The sequence below is a fragment of the Symphodus melops genome (genome assembly GCF_947650265.1).
Source record: "Symphodus melops genome assembly, chromosome: 1".
Classification (NCBI taxonomy): Eukaryota; Metazoa; Chordata; class Actinopteri; order Labriformes; family Labridae; genus Symphodus; species Symphodus melops.
The window spans coordinates 40,476,251-40,493,943 of record NC_136691.1 but is presented as its reverse complement, the minus strand read 5'-3'; the positions used below and the strand labels follow the sequence as shown (position 1 = coordinate 40,493,943).

General features: G+C 38.4%; 1 protein-coding gene across 1 annotated transcript in view; it reads left to right on the top strand.

Moving 5' to 3' along the window:
• The window catches only part of LOC306841792 (uncharacterized protein), a 29,314-nt gene extending 15,496 nt beyond the window's left edge, over positions 1-13,818 (top strand). The window contains exons 2-16 of the mRNA XM_079371780.1: positions 2,058-2,113; positions 2,392-2,504; positions 3,449-3,523; positions 7,701-7,844; positions 8,106-8,183; positions 8,315-8,466; positions 8,596-8,650; positions 9,339-9,413; positions 9,576-9,684; positions 9,804-10,325; positions 10,752-11,144; positions 11,324-11,419; positions 11,513-11,649; positions 12,472-12,523; positions 12,638-13,818. Of these exons, the coding sequence (XP_079227906.1) occupies positions 2,058-2,113; positions 2,392-2,504; positions 3,449-3,523; positions 7,701-7,844; positions 8,106-8,183; positions 8,315-8,466; positions 8,596-8,650; positions 9,339-9,413; positions 9,576-9,684; positions 9,804-10,325; positions 10,752-11,144; positions 11,324-11,419; positions 11,513-11,649; positions 12,472-12,523; positions 12,638-12,774 (2,194 nt within the window). The 3' untranslated portion in view covers positions 12,775-13,818. The remainder of the gene's footprint in view (positions 1-2,057; positions 2,114-2,391; positions 2,505-3,448; positions 3,524-7,700; positions 7,845-8,105; positions 8,184-8,314; positions 8,467-8,595; positions 8,651-9,338; positions 9,414-9,575; positions 9,685-9,803; positions 10,326-10,751; positions 11,145-11,323; positions 11,420-11,512; positions 11,650-12,471; positions 12,524-12,637) is intronic.
• The last annotated feature ends 3,875 nt before the right edge of the window (positions 13,819-17,693 follow it).

The window sequence follows — 17,693 nt, the reverse complement described above, 5'->3', positions numbered from 1 at the left end:
ATTCTGACCATACTTAAAATGCCCAAAGATTTGGCTAACTACACATTGATAAAGCGCTGCTGTTAAAATAAGTCTACCACAATACACTTTTTTGACATGTGCAAACCTGTTCTATGTGCGTGGAGAATTTGCACATGCAATCAGAGGATCAGCAACCTTTGACCTTGACTGCTCATGAATGGTGACCTTTAGGAATGTATGAACACCAATGTGGATTGGTGTATAGGCTCTGGATGCTAGTGAGGCTAATTGGGGAGTGGAGAATGTTGGTTACAAATTTCTAAAGTTTTTTTTTTCACAAATTGCCTTATATTATATCTGGAATGTTGCATTTGCCTGACGACATTATAGACACAGAAAACAATTGTCGATATTTAAGAAGAATAGAAAAATTACCCAGCCGCCCATACTCAGGGTCTGCATACAAATTGCTCAATATGGCATACAATGTGGTTATTGTGCCCTCAGCACCCTCACACACACTTAGACACAGTGATTGACTTTGTCTGACTTTTTTCTTCTGACAGACAGAGACTTTTTTGTTTCAGCGAAAAAGATTTGCTTACTGAGCAAGGCTTGATTGATAAACATTTGTTGTTATTAATGTAGCTTCTCTATAGTATATTAATACCCTTATTGTCCCCCCCCCCTTTCTGTGTTTCAGTCTGAACCTCATTCACTCCCTCCTCCTATCACACATTCACCATTATACAGCCTGTTCACCTTTGGCCCATTGTAATAGCTGCTCCTGCCCTTTTACTCTCACTGCCCAGCTCCAGATGTTATTGACCCCCCCCCCATGGAGACACACTTTCTCAAGCACATATTTGTGCTCACACACAGACACACACACACACAGTCCCATGAAGCTTCACTAATTCGTCTCTTTTCAGGCGGCCTTGTAAAGTCACTCACGCACACATTTACCCCCAGTTGGGTTAAAAAACACACACATGAATATTGCTTACATTTTACGGCAAGCATGACATGTCACAGGGCATATTTTGGACTTGTGGAGTTTTAAACACATGGTCTGTTTGTTCTTGAAATAATACTGATAAATCCTAACATCTTTATGGTGACAAAGAAGACTGTTGAAAACCCTTTTATAAAAAAAAGTAATACTTTATTCAGTGTTGTATCTGGTAGGCCACTTACTGTAAAGTACTAGTGCAATGACAAATCTAAAATTCACAAATGCAAATATTAAATTCATATAATGCAAATGACTCAGGATAATCTCTTAACTGGGGATTCCAATTGTTCCAATTGTTTTGGGAGGCACCCGAGCACAATATACAGGCTAACAAACATAAACTAAATTGTCTCTTTGTTTGTATCTTTATGACTGATTATACCACTAATTTGTGTACTGTTTTGCACCTAAATGTAGCTTATTTAAAGCAAACACTCTGCTCTTAGTTTGTTCAGCAGGGGAGTTGTATCTCAGTGGCCCCTTGAAACATGAGTTGTTGAGTTGATACTGTGACCTGCAGTTTGACTGACTGAGGGTGTGGTAGGGCAGGTTTTCACCTGCAAAATGTCAAAAAGCCTTTAGCTGTGAACAGCGTTTAATAAACTTTCAGGAACCATCCATCTGAAACTTACACAATGATTGAAAGGTTTGTGCTGCTGAGCACCTTCCTGTTTTACAGCTGCACTGTAAAGGTCACTGGAAAGCAAAGGTTAGAAAGTGAACAAGTGCGTGTCACAGCTGAAGATTATTCATTTTTGTTAGTGCATGGTAGAGATGATTTGCACTGCAGGGAGGCTCTTCATGGTTTGGACAAAGTATGTGCGGTTACACATCTGGCTATGTGTGCGTGCCTGTATGTGTCAGAAAACATCATGTAACCAGCTGTCCACATTCTCATGCAAGGATATGAATTTTTTGACGAGCCCTTACAATTTGGCAACAGAAATCCAGAACAAACTATATCCAGAAAACTAAAATGATGTTTTCTTGACACATTTTCCTGAATGCAATAATACTTTTTTTATATAGCTTATATATTGTTCATTTATAGCTGACTATTTGTGTGTTTCTTTGTCCACAGGGCAATATTCACATATGATGGACTCACCAACAAGCTCAAACTGGCAGACTCAGGAGGTAAGGCATGAAGACTTTCATAACAGATGAAGTTTGTTTGAACTGCTAATTGTGTATTTTAAACCCTATGAATTAACGAAAAGCATCTTAATTTTTTTGCCTCAAGGCAATAGTTGTAAAAGTCTTATATATATATATATATATATATATATATATATATATATATATATATATATATATATATATATATATATTATAGATATATAGTATACTGGTATATATACTAGTTATTTCCCTTCATTTTCACCAACTTGTTCCTATTTGTGTCTCTTTGACAGCGGGTGGTGTGGCAGAGCTGGCAGAGAAGTTTCATGTCTCTAAGCCTCAATATGGACTGTGCAAAGTGAGCAGCATGGAGACTGGAGGACCCCGCATTGTTCTGATCAGTTGGGTGAGTGGCAGACAGGCTCCTAAGCCGAAGGTCATAAGTGTTATTAAGGACATAACAGTGCAAAAGACAGAACAAAACACATGCTTATTTGACGTGAGCACACAGTCATGCACCAACAGACTTGCATTCTTTGGCCACGACAAAGTCATTCATCAGTCCAAAGATAATGGGTTTAAAGTCTTATGTAGTCACATACTGAAATATCTATGTACCTTTTTAATCTGTAAAATGCCTTGAAAAAATCCTAAACCACTTGGCTTATTCACATTGTATGGCCCTGTTTTGACATAGGTTTATGGTTTATTTGTAATCTGAGGGAATTCATGAGCCTGATGCTCTAGGCTCATGAATGCTCACAGGTCATGTTCAAATACTCAAATGTTAGTTTGGCCATATGTGTTATTTGTCAGAAAGTTGTGGGAGTTTTACATGTCTCTGATTGATTGAAAAATCTAGTTTTCAATGACAAAGATAGACATGACAATCCTTGTAGGCTTTGGAGCATAAGCAGATATTATGTTATAGTGAAACGGAATTAGGAAAAAAGGTTTGAAATATAGTGTTTGTCGCCGCTTGAGGTGGCAGCATGCAAAGTTTGGATTTGTTTAGACTTTTTTTAGACACTTTTATAAATGCAAAAATGTACACTGTATCACCGGATCATGACAATTTTCTTTTTATGGCTGCAGCATGGGTGACGAGCCCAAGAAAAATGTCCCACCTTGTGTGACAAATAAAGTTCATCTTGAATCTTTAATCTTGGCTGTTTTAAGTAATGAAAATTGAGTTTGAGAGCCATTTATTTTAATGTACGTTTCATGAAAAAAAACAAACAACCCTAGATCCTATTGTTCCTCTTCCTCTCTTCCCTTTTCTTTTTTCACGTCCCCTCAGAGGGAGGTATGACATGAATGTAAGTGTCTACATCCTGTTTTTGTCTGCAGGTCGGCCAAAATGTGGAGGAATACAGAAAGACAGAGTGTGCCGGCCACATTCCAGCCATCAAAAACTTCTTCAAGGTATACTAGATCAAGATGTGCCATATCTCCTAAATAGGGGGACGTCTAATTCACTTAGTAGTTTGTTTGTTTTGTATGTTTGGCCTAGAAAAAAAAGTACAGTATGGCCAATATTCCACTGTGACTATTTTAGCTTCAAGGATGGACAAAAGCAGTTGAATACATGAAACCATTGTAAATGTACATGGTACTCCTTGTGTTCCCTGCTAAAGTGTTTGTTCTTTTGGGCTTTATCCCTCAGACTTTGTACTCACTGACTCTATATTTACACACTAGTTTACTTTGTATTGTTTTGAGGGTTTCCTGTTCTGAGTCCACTTTCCGCTTTTCTGTCTGTGCTGTCACTGCAGAGGGGGGCGAGGGGAAGCTGAGTTTTGGCTTGAAGGCTCCATTGTTTGTGTTGCAACCCTGAGTAAACATAATTGCCTCAAGTGGTTTAGAGTACAGACAACAAGTCGAGAGAATAGAGGGAGCAAACTCATGTATTTTTTAATGATTCAGGAACATAATGTATTCAGCATATAAGAAAGTCAGTCCATTGCCATATTGCGGCAAGTTCTGCTCGCCATCTCTGGTCCTCAAGCTGTGTTTATTTAGTGTGTCAATCGTACAGGGAGAGTTTCAGAAGACTTCTAGGTTTACTTGTTTCCATATAAAGGCATCACCCAGTCAACTGCGGTAGCATCTGTGGAATGCTTGTTGTTTGTTTTTGTATTTTTTTAAACAGTGAGTGTTGATTCTGGGATTTTATGAGGCACTGTATTAAGCCCCTAGCCCCCTCTGTCTAACTGTGTGTGTGTGTGTGTGTGTGTGTGTGTGTGTGTGTGTGTGTGTGTGTGTGTGTGTGTGTGTGTGTGTGTGTGTGTGTGTGTGTACCACTGAGCCTCTGTACATTTTCATGAATGGTTATAAAATTGAAGCTAAAGGATTACATTGTCAATACATTTAATGGAGTAAGGAACATCAGATCACTATGGAGGAATTGTTGGGAAATTAGGTCCTTTAACTTTTAGAAACACATTAACATAAACTGCAACATCAGTATATCATGTAACAACAATGACACTAACCAGCTGTCACTTCTCTGACTGCAAACTCAAATCTCTGTGCATGTTAACAAACAGGGAACAGAAAGGATTTATTTAGGACCAAATCGAGGCCAGATGTCTTTTAGCTGAAAGTGGAACACTTTGGAAAAGAATATGATTTTGATATTCAAGTATCTACAGGTTCATTTGTTGATTTTTTTCCTTTGAGGTAATTAAGGGAAGAACCATCATCATTGTCAACCATATAGCTTGCATTTGCAGAATTACCCTGACCTAAAGACATCTTACATGAATACATAACTGTGCTGTTATGTCTCCGAAATTATTCAGCAGATGTGACCTATTTCACACTCTATGTCTGTGGTGAATCCACATATTGAGTCTTTAAAAGGCTCAAGGAATTTACCTGATGTCTTTTTATTAAATACATTAATGAAAGTATCAATTAATGTAACAATTAACCTCAATATTTAAACGTTTTTTTCTTGTACCTTATGGAAGAAATGAAAGATAGTATTAATAGATCATTTAGTAAGGGAAAACTTCTGTCCCTGGTCCCCTCCTCCCTACACTGTAAAAAGAGATAACTACTCAATAATATTGAGGCAACAGATTGCACACATTATTATTAATTAAATCTAACTTTGTTAAAAGTTGAGTTAATTAAAGAGTTCACTAAAATCATTTGCTAAAGAATAACCTGTTTCAATTGAGTAGATTCAAATAAATGTGTGTGTGTACCACTGAGCCTCTGTACATTTTCATGAATGGTTATAAAATTGAAGCTAAAGGATTACATTGTCAATACATTTAATGGAGTAAGGAACATCAGATCACTATGGAGGAATTGTTGGGAAATTAGGTCCTTTAACTTTTAGAAACACATTAACATAAACTGCAACATCAGTATATCATGTAACAACAATGACACTAACCAGCTGTCACTTCTCTGACTGCAAACTCAAATCTCTGTGCATGTTAACAAACAGGGAACAGAAAGGATTTATTTAGGACCAAATCGAGGCCAGATGTCTTTTAGCTGAAAGTGGAACACTTTGGAAAAGAATATGATTTTGATATTCAAGTATCTACAGGTTCATTTGTTGATTTTTTTCCTTTGAGGTAATTAAGGGAAGAACCATCATCATTGTCAACCATATAGCTTGCATTTGCAGAATTACCCTGACCTAAAGACATCTTACATGAATACATAACTGTGCTGTTATGTCTCCGAAATTATTCAGCAGATGTGACCTATTTCACACTCTATGTCTGTGGTGAATCCACATATTGAGTCTTTAAAAGGCTCAAGGAATTTACCTGATGTCTTTTTATTAAATACATTAATGAAAGTATCAATTAATGTAACAATTAACCTCAATATTTAAACGTTTTTTTCTTGTACCTTATGGAAGAAATGAAAGATAGTATTAATAGATCATTTAGTAAGGGAAAACTTCTGTCCCTGGTCCCCTCCTCCCTACACTGTAAAAAGAGATAACTACTCAATAATATTGAGGCAACAGATTGCACACATTATTATTAATTAAATCTAACTTTGTTAAAAGTTGAGTTAATTAAAGAGTTCACTAAAATCATTTGCTAAAGAATAACCTGTTTCAATTGAGTAGATTCAAATAAAACACAAACAAATTAACCACATTTAAACAAAAAAATTAAGTAGATATCACGGTAAAAAGCTGGCAGCAGAGACACTCATATATAGCGTCTATATATATATATATAGAATAATAGTTCTGGGGAGCCTGGTTTTCACTGTCACAGAGCGTTAATTGGGTATTTGCACTGTAGGGATCCTTCATTGGCAGGATAAGAGTTCTCCCCAGGTTTCCCAACAGAGCTGTATATCCATCTTTCTCTCTATCCCTCTGCATTTATTTTATTGTGACATATTGCACAATACATCAGAATATTCATTACATGCAGTTTATTAACTGCCAATCAAACTGAATACAACAATCTATTTGGTTTGTGCTATTTAGCATTTATCAATATTCGACATGGTTAATAAATTGATATCACATTGTAAAAACTAAACAAAACATAGATTTAATGACTTAAAGCCTGGATTCCATCATCATTTCATCATGTCTGTATTTGGTTGTGTCTGTTATAGCTCATGTTTTATGTCAGTACACTTGATTGGAGGAATATTTCAGTAATGTTTCAACTGGTTGATTGTTGCTGCCCCCAAGTGGTCAGTTTTTTCATTTCAAAGCTTCAGAGAATATTGTAGTTCTAGTTCTGGGATATTCTCAGTGGCCCCGGAAGCACTGTGGACTGTCTGCCTGCCTGTGTGTGTTCAGTTGGCAGTGACAGCCAGAGTGATATGGATTATACAGTGAACTGACATGTATTACAGGGCACATTTGGTGCTCTGTTCAGTGTATGTGTCAGTGTTGTCACTGAGATAAAGCTGTGGTTTTCTGTTGAAGGATGACAGCCCTGGCTCTGCATCAACAAGCCTGGACTGTCTCAACCCAATGGAAAATATTCTGAGGTCTTGACCACATGTAAATAGAAATACATTCAGAGATACATGCTGAGAATAAATTGCACAAGTTCATCTCATACCAAATACATTAAGGGACAGAAAGACACATGAGCAGGAGTGTACAATAAATATGATCCATCAAAACCTTTTCTTTAAATTCTGGTACGTCCTTCAAGCTTGATTGTCATGTTTTGCACATTAGTTGAGGCACTGTCTTTTTCTACTGTTTTGTAAAGCCACATGCCTTCACCCTCCATCCTCCCACCCTCTCTTTTTCCCCCTTTTCACCCCCTGTTGTTCACTTTTCCCCATCTCCCTCCCTTCTATGCATAACCATCCAAACCAATGCATTCCTTTCCTCACAACTGAAGCCAGGGAGTATTTTTTGTTCTCTTACATTCAGTGTAACCGAAGTAGTTGCACAACTTTTTGGCTCTGAGCTTGCATAACTTCAAGTCAGACCCAGAGAAAACCACCACAGGGACTGTGTGTATGGATTTCTAAGCTCTGTGTGGTTGTGTATGCGGCTACAGTACAGCAGTGTAATAGTGGATTAAATTCACATCTGTCTTCCTCGGCTTGTCATCTCATTCCCTGCCCCTGCATGTTTCAGGAAGCACATGCATTCATCAGTGCAGAAAAGGTAGATGATGTGATGGATGAGAAGGTAAAAGAAGAGCTCAGCAAAGCCCAGGCCCAGACTCCTGCACAGTGGGTGAGGAAGAGCTCCAGGTCTGCAGAGAAGGAGGACATTGTGGTAAGTCTCCCGTAAAACTTAATCTGCCCACAAGATGGAGACAGACACTTTCATGGAGGCCTATAAAATATCTGATACAATAAGGGAGAAACACAGTTTGCAGGTTATGTCCCAAGTGACTGTAGTGTTTTTCTTTTCTTTTGCTTTGATATGATATTGTATCATGCTATCATTTATATTGTAATATTATATTGCAATTCAATGTCACATAAGTAATCTTTAGGCTGAGTATTTACGACGCAATATTCTATTTACTTAAAGGGCACAAATTATAGAAAAACCAATGCTGCAATGGAGATGAGACAAATAAACAGAGACTCATTCTGGGCACGTGCAGAGGTAAGAATCCTTTCTATTTTATTCATATGATTTGAAAATGCTCACCTGAATGGTTACTGCCTTAGACATTTTCTTTTTGTGAGGTGGAATAAAATCAAACAATTCTCGAATTGTTTTGTTGTGTGTGTCAGCGTGAAGAGGAAGAGAGGAAAGAAGAGGAGCGGAGACGAGCCACAGAGGAGAGACGTCGACTTGAAAAAGAAAGAGTCTTAAAAGAAAAGCGGGATGCAGAAGAAAGAGACCGAAAGATGAACGAGAAGCTACAAATGATTGAAGAGCAGAGGTTGGACCCATAGTGCCCTCTAGTGGTTGTATTTTGTATAGCAAGGCAGAAAAAAGTACACTCATGTAGATGGTATACTCTCCATATTTTAGCTATTGATTGTGTTTTATTTAATTTGCGTTCTGTCAGAAGAAAACAGGCAGAGCAAGAGGCAGAGCTGCGCGGGAAAGAGAAATTTAAATGGGTGAGTGAAAACGTATACAGTTATTGGATGTAAAATGATTTTAGAGTAGCATAAGTGGTCAAGCTGTGATTTGTTTGGCCTTTTGGCCTAATGGTTTATTGACCAGTTGCTCCGCTGGATTGTGGGTTTGAAGGATGGTCAAACAAGGATGGTTTCTTTTATCCACGTACAGTGAGAGCCAACACATTAAAAATATAAAACCCAAGACGACTCTTGCTTGACATCACCCATTTATTAGAAAAAAAGACCCCACAATGTTTTAGCCCCTCTGAACCATCTGTTGAAAACATCCGCTTTACAGCTTTCATGAAGCATTAAAAAAAAAATGCTAAAAAGGCCACGTAAGAGCCAAAATCTGCTTTTTGACACAGACTGAATTAACATAACAATTAGTACTACACTCCACTGATCAGACAGGCTTTATGTAACATTTATGGTAGGAATAATAATTTAATCTTTACAACCTGGTTAATATTTGTAACCTGTATGTGTCTGCATTTTACACACTGAATGGTTTCTTTTCATGTAAAGCACTTAAAATAGCAACACACGACGTTCTTTTGGACATCTTTTCATGGAGTTAAACAGTATGCTGATACTGCATACTTTTTGTGATACAGTTTCTCCAATTTTAGCTAACTGAATTGGTGTTCATTATAAATGACATTATGTGCTTCTGTGCTGGCAGGAGCAGCAGCAGAGAGAGCATGATGAGTTCATGAGAGCTCGTCTGAAAAGGAGTGAGTCCATAGAGAAAGCTGCAGTAAGTATGTCCTAAATGTCTATAAACCTAAGGAACAAACATGTAAATAATAATAAACAAACGTGCAAAAAATACATTTGTCAAAAACTAAATATAAGACACGTTTGTATTTATTTATTTTATAAAAAGTGATACTTAAAAAACTGTACCTGACCTACCTAGGAAGCAGCAGCATTAGTGTCCCAGCGCTCCATGAACCCGAGAGAGTTCTTCAGGCAGCTCTCATCCTCCTCATCACAAAGTCCCACAAGCCCTGGATCCTCCCGCTCAGGTGTGTACTACATTGTAGGAAAGTCCAAACAAGCAAGGATCAGCTGCAATAACATTGCATGCAAGTTATTGCAAAAACAAAAGCTATTTATCGACACCTGATGCAAACTTTCTCTCCAGGCAAACCCTTCAGACGATACCAGCGCAGCCTGACAGACACAGCATTCATTTTCTCCAAAGCTGAAGAGAGCACAACATCGTCCCCTCACAGTTCTCCCTTGGTCTCCCCCTTTTCCCGAGCTTCTCCCTCTCCCTTCTTCCGTGCCACATCCCCCCCTACAAGCCCTGACTTCCGCTCTCTCATTTCTACACAACGGCCCAGAGCCCCCTTGTCTCCACCCACCTCACCTTTACGCCCCATCCCTCCTTTCTCAGCCCAGCCCAGTGTCCCACAAACTAACAGCCAAGTTCAGGCTGTTGTTGAAAACAAACCTAAATCACCCACACAACCTTCTGCACCTCCAGCATCCCCTACTCTCTTTGCTTCTTTAGACAACACTTCTGAACGACATGCAGACACTCTTACTGCTACGCTCAATAACACCCAAACCCAGCCGGAGAACACAGCTTTCTGCTTTGAGCCCGGTGTTGCTCCACAGGCTCCAACAAGTCCTCTTCCAGAGAGACCACAGACGAACACAGGTAGGCTGGACGAGAATATTAAGAATTCTGATTGTTATGTCACAATATTTAGCAGCAGTGTTCTCTTGCCAAAGTCATTATTTGTTTTGGTAATTTAACTTTGATCCTTAAAAATAGTCCAGGCTTAATTTACTTTAATTCTTCGGCCAAAACCTAGACAAACTGCTCGAGACTGTATAAAGCAGACCAAAGGCTATGAGTAAGGGGACTGTTTTAAAGAAATGACAAGTTACAATTAAATATTCCTCAAATAACCACACTTACTCCAAGTCATGCCAAAGCTGCACTGTAACGTGCAGAACTTTGGTTCATTATAGTTATGTTTTCTACCACTGCCTTACAGTAAAGTCTTGAACCACATTAAGGCTTATTAAATGAAATGTGTTTTTAAGTGATTCGAGAATAATGATAATTTACAATCGACAGACCTCGTCACAGCCACTCAGAAGCACATTGAGCTGGTCTCAGACTTTGGCTACAAAGTACAGGCTGTGCTGGTGGAGGAGGACGAAGAGGATGAGGAGGATGTGGCAGAACCAGAGGAAGAACATGTTGAAACACAACCAAAGCTGTGTGGTGTATCAGAACCAGAGGAGCCGGAGCGAGAGCAGGAGAAGGAGCAGGACGAGGACAAGGAGGAAGAGGAGGCCAGAGTGAAACTAGAAGCTGATCTGGCCTCACCGGAAGTGGAGGTTGTATCAGCGGATGAAGTGCAAGAAGAAAAGGAGGCAAAGGAAGGAGAAGAGAATAACCAATCAGTCGACAATAAGGCTCCTGAAACTGCAGACACTTTGGAGAAAGAAGAGTGTGCTGTCAGAGGTAGCTCTCATCTTCTTGTATCCTGTTATTTTGACTTGTTTTTGATATTTTAGAACCAGTATTATTAACTTTCATGAACAATGTATTTTGAAAAAAATTGCTCTGTAGCCAGAAGTTGAAAAGGCATTTGATTATATTTTACACAATAACAAAGAACGTCTAATCTAATAACGTTTCAGATACCAAACCAATTTGTCAAGAACTCAAACATGAGACTGTCATCCTGTCCACCAATGGGATCATTAATGGAGACACACAGCAACAAAATGGAATAGGTTTGGTCAAATTTGAACATGATAATTCATACAGTAATATTTTGATTCTCTTTGCTCGCTGTGCTGAATGCCTTTCACTCTGGTCTTCCTCAGAGCGATCTTTGAGTCCATCTGACACTGAGCTCAGCTCACCAGAGCTGGCTGTGTGCTTTGATGTGCTCGATCCGGCGGAGGAGGAGGAGGATGATGTTCCGGAAGAGGGACAGGAGATCACAGAAAATGGACAAGAGGTACGGTTTCCAGAAGAGCACATTTTACTTATTAGAAACGATTAACCAATAAAGTCTTTTTTTTATTTTAAAACATTGTTGAACATTTGATGTCCTTCATTTAATATGTATCTTATTTTGTTTTAAATCAATAAAGGACCAAATCCTAAGACCTGATCTAGTGTCTCTCACTACTCTCTGACATCGCTATCCATTCTTTAGCACCCATCCCCATGCCCTTTGGCTCCGAGTAAAAAAGTACAAATACAGCCTCACAGTTGTAGGTTCCATTAACCAAGTCAAGTTGCAGTATACATCCAATGTATACTATGTTTTTGTTATAGCATGAGTGTACTGAATGATAGATAATATATCTATGAATTGCTTCAGAAAAAAAGACATCCCTCTAATAAGAGGAACAAGAAGGCCTTAACTTTTATTCAAGAGAAAGGGATGGGATTAAGTGATAATGATGGAAATATTGTTTTCCCAGAGCACAATGATGTCATTGTCTAGTAGACCTTTCTACAGGTTAAAATATATTAACATCTTTAATTATGGCTGTTCTACAGCCATCATTTATTGACCTTTAAATTTAGACTCATCCTTAATCTAAGGAGATATATATATATTTTTTCGTACAATTAATGACTGAATAATTGTAAAAGGAATGACTGTATAGTTATCAGCAGTATAGAATAATACATTTAATTTAACCAGGTTTTATGGAAAATCATTAGCCTTTTTTATAATGAGGTAAATACAATATTTTGGAGACATTCATCTTTCATCCGTCTTGTATTTTATGATTACAACCTTTCTCCATTTTCCTCTCTTATTCAGGTTTTAGCCAAGCAACAAATGTGCGTCCGAGCTCTGTATGACTACCAAGCAGGTAAGCTGTCATTTAGAGGGTAATCACTACGAATGTGCACATAAAGTGGCTCCACTTAGTATAATTACACTGTGATTAGTGGGTCTTCACCATGTTATCTTGCGTTTTCCACAGAGGATGAATCTGAGCTCTCCTTTGAACCAGGTGACATCATCACAGACGTGGAAACAGTGGACAAAGCCTGGTGGAGGGGATTTAGCAAAGATGGCCGTCAAGGCTTGTTCCCTGCCAATTATGTGGAGACCATATAGACAGGCAGAGACACACCTACACACTAGAAGACTCAAACATACACTACAGACACACACAACAGACACTCAGGGACACCATCTCCCATCACGTTTGTTCATGTTTTTACCTTAATCCTCCCACTGAAACTTTGACTCTATGTTCTCGAGGAAGGATAAAGAAAAATGTGACTCTCTTTTGTAGACAGCATAAAGAACAAGTGTGAATCTGTATTTTGATGTTTTCTTTTTTTCCTGAAAAACTAAACATTGTCACAAGTGTGAAGAAATTACCCAGCCTCATTTGCTTGGATATAATAGCGAGATTTTTTCTTGGACCAAAATAACTTATTACCTTTTGAGACAGAACAGGAATATTGGTGGGAGGGATCAATGACAGTGACAAATGATCACAAACTTGCTTTTCTAGTAGGAACAAAAACACAGATTTTTAAAGTGTATATTCCTCTTTTTGATCCACACGTATAACAACCATTCCAGTGAGTGTCACGTTGTTAAAAAAAAAAAAAAAAAAAAAAATAATAATATTCTGATCTTGACTGGTATATATAATCAAGAAAAATGTATGAGACATCATTTTGTAATCATCTTCCTGTGTTTCCTGAGTTTATTTTGTTGCACTGTATTTGTTCCTGACAGGCTCAGAGCACATTTATCATAATTACCTAAACCACCAAAACAGCATTAATAAGGATAAACAAGCTGAGGAAAAGGGCTTGGTATTGACACCTGTATGTCTCTGTCACTCTGTGAGATGGATGTCTTTTGTTCTTTTCCTGATGTTTTTCCATACATTTTGTCGCCTTGTGTCTCAGAATAATTTGTCCTAGATTTTAAGAAAAGTAAACACCATTTCCACATATAGATGACATAAAAATAATCTTTCAGTTTTAATCTTCTGTAATATCTGTATGTATGTATAAAAAAGCACATCAAAGATCTTCTCTTTTTCTAAACTTAACCTGTTTGTTTTATGATGAACTTTCTTTGTATTTACTGTATTTACAAACTTACAAATATACAGTATACCAATCTACAATCTCAAAATGCTTCATTGTGTTTGTCTGCCACTTTCCTTTGCACAATTCCATTTAAGATGATTTCACACATTCATCCAGACATCGATTAGCAAGATACCATGAATATGTCTTTGTTAGCTTTGAAAACAGAACTCTCATTTTGTCACAAAGGGCAGATTGACTACGCATTTCAATGTTTAGTCTTTTCAGAAATCGGATTTAAGGAGAAACTTTTAGAAACGTTTTTCCTTTTCCATGAATAAAATTGATGTGAAAACTACTTTTCCATCCCCTGAAATATCTTAAGTATTGTTTCCTAATTGCATTTGGCGAAAAAGTTGTGAATTGTAGTTGTTTATTTTCACCAATAGGGGGCGACATTGCCTTTCCCCATTTGTCACACATCATTGTTGAGGGAGCCCTTCACTGAAGTGAACAGATTCTTCAGGACAAAAGACAAAATATTTTGACAAGCAGAGAGGAGGCTCATTGTTACACACATTTAGGAAGCAGGGTAGCCAGACATTTCCAAACGCTAAAAATTGCTAATGCTGCTTCACCTCAAACAGGATTTTCCCCTCAGGTATTAATGACTGATTGCATTTGACATTAATATTCCTTAACCATACAACTTTCATATTTATGGTGGGGGCTAGGTTACGCTCTTGTGGTGCCAGTTCAATAACAGTGTTTGGCAGATGTGCCTCTGTTCTGAAATAGAGAGGTAATGTCTGACATGGGTCTCATCCTTCCTGAACTGATGTTTGTTGACAGGGTGAATAAATCTATCCAGCAGACTATTCTGCAGAGGTTATCCCAGAAGGCTAATCAGTAGTGAAATGTGTGAAAAGGTGATGAGCCTCTTATGAAATTCTAATTGGGTTGCATGGAGAAAAGACCTTGGAAAGCTTATATGAGCAAGATTGAGAAAAAAAATGATTTAGTTTAAGTTTTAAGTAGTTTGAAAAAGGATAAACTTCTGATGAATCTTTATACAGCCGTGTAAATATTTTTTAAATTGGTAAACAGACAAAAAGTAAAGGATATATGGACAGAGAGAGGACATCTGTGCTCATGGAATTTGAAGGCCGATTGATCTTGACATTTGTGTCTCCCCTTATCTCTCTTCAGCCAAATCCCTGTTCCCATGGTCATCCCCGCAACTCAAGACATCCCTTGTCTCTTTAGATTAAGCAGAGTGATACGGAGACACTGGATAATGCACCAGTCAACTTTCCCTACCCTTTTTCTTTAGGCTCTTCCTTTCCGCCCTGACCCTCATCAGTTACAAAAACACTTCAACAAGGATGCTTAACTAACAGAGAAAAATACCCCTCCCCAAGTCCTGTGTTTTTCCTTTATCTCTTATTCAACTGACAGACTCTATCTGACCAGCAGAGGACTGACAAGTGTGGGACAGGCAGAGGTGAAGTGGCGTTAAGGAAGTGCCACTCATTGTAGTGTTATCAGCACAAAGGCCACCAAACGACAGACACCTAATCTGACCTGGCTGCTGATGCTTCATGGCTTATTGGTTGAGTTTCTGCTCAGAGGGAGATTCTGTGCAAACCCTAAGATAAGTAAACAGACACTCAAATACTCACACGTGGGTAGGGACACACACAGACACACACCAAGACAAAAACACAGACACTCCTTCTCCTTGTCACTCCTAGACCCTGGCCTGTCATCCTCTAACTAATAGTTTGCTGCAACTTTCTGTGATTAATTACACGTTTGGGAGAGGTGTCTGTTTACAGGAGATAAAAATGTTAACACAGCAGTCTTATAACTCTGTGTTTAGCCTTCTTTCTTTACTGTTCTTGAAAGTGGCTGTGTCTAAGTATGAGCCAATGGGACATGCTTTGGTTTATTGTTCTGCAGAATGAAACTGTCTTAGGCTACGGGGCTAGTAGTTATACATTTTTTGCAAACGGGCTGTCTGGCTGAACTCAAAAATGCTTGAGTTCCCACAATGCTCTACTGTCATAATGGTTCTTTCGCAATTTTGCGTTATTCTTAAAATACTTGAGATGCTCCTGTTTTCCCCTTCCCTTGCTAAAACACAGATCTGCTGAATGTAAGAGGACTGACTAAGAAATGGTTCTCATTTACTCGTTCAGCTCTTTGTTCTGCAGGGGCACCAGTCACTGCAGTCAACATTTCATCTGTTGGATCAAACACTACCCCTCGGCGATAGAGACTCCATTGCAACCCTTGGTGGTGCATCAAAATGTGAATCTAGCGCTGTAGCTGCTGTTTTCTTGCGAGATGATCTCAATGCTACAACTGTTATCTTAGAAGAATTTCTCTCAACTATTATGCCTCTTCAACATAAATCAGCTTTAGCGTGGTGATAATTCCATCTGTTATAAGTCTTGATTAAACCTTTACTGTAAGACATCTCTCTTGTTCTTGACATTGTCATTTTCTGTTTTCCTCTGACGATAATCTTCAAAACCACTGAAGAAGATAATGCCTTGCAAGCTCCTGATGGCTGCAGCCAAGATTTTACTGTTAGCAGAGAAACCGGTCCATTAACTTCTAAAGCCCTCTTTGGCAAAGCTCCCTCTCCACTCTTTTGCCATCAAAAAGCTATTTCCTTTGGCCAGTCCCACACAGCCCTTACAATGAACAGAGGATTAGAACATCTCTCTGTCTTGAAGGGAGAAAAAAAGGTAAAAATGAATAAAGAACAATCTCTTTTTACCAGTCATTGGTGAAGAATAAAGTTGGCAGCATTTCCTCCAAGGGATTTTTTCCTGACATGATTCCCAAGAGGTGTTTTTTTTTTCTTTTTCGCCTTTACAATATCATCCCTGTGCTTGTAATCAGCCAACATGTGGCATTGTGATCCAATCACAGATTTATTTTCCCCTTCGGTTTGCAAATGGTTAAGTCTCTCAGTCTATTGTGCAGAAATCTTCAAAGTAGCTGGAAACCACAGGGGAACATTGCTAGATGTTAATTAATGCAACAAACTTTGTACAAATGCTTTATTTTCATTATCCCTAAGATAAAAAATACACTAATACTTTGAATCTAGCAACAGGCACATCCAAATATGTTACCTCATCTTCAGTCCTGGAGAAAGAAAAGCTGTTGTTTCTCTGAAAACCATAAATGATTTTTATTAACTCTGCTGTGGTTCCAGAAGAAATCTCTCTCTCCCGCTCTCTCTTTGGTTTAGCTTTATTGGATTTTTGTTCTTACCGATCATTTATGTTTCCATTCAGTAAATTGAGGTAAAATGTGTTTTGCTAAAATGATCTTCTCTGGTCTTTATGACTGTCATTGAATGTGAAAGAAATGGGAAACATGACAGAGGCTGTGGTTACCCGCTGAAAAGCGACTGAAGCATAAATCGGCCAAAATAAATGAGGTATAATAAGGTTTAATCTCAAGATTTTAAAAAATTGCTTTCAATCCATCTAATGACTTTAAATGTTTTGGATTGCTTTAAATGGTACACGTTTTTTAAAAACACACAAAAAGATGACTGCATATAAAAAAGACAGAGAAATATTGTCAGAGCAGAGCATGACCTAAAAATAATTTGGCCAATAAGGGGATGAGCTGTTCCTCAACCAAAGACTAGAAGGGGTTAAAGCCCATTTACTCTCGCGCTCTCTTTCAAACACACACGCACACACACCCGCACACGCGCTCTGGCTTTTACACACACTCTGCCTGTGGCAACACAATCACTGCCAGATGCTGTGACTTTCTCTCAGACAATTCATTTCACAAGTACCCAAGTACCTTTTGAAGGAGCAATGCCGATGGTGGCATTTGAGGGAGACAAATGTACATAAGTGTGTGTATGTGTGTTGGTGAGTGATGGGGGATTTGCCGGTGGCAGTGTGTGAAAAGGACACATATGAGATCAGATAAAGTTGAGAC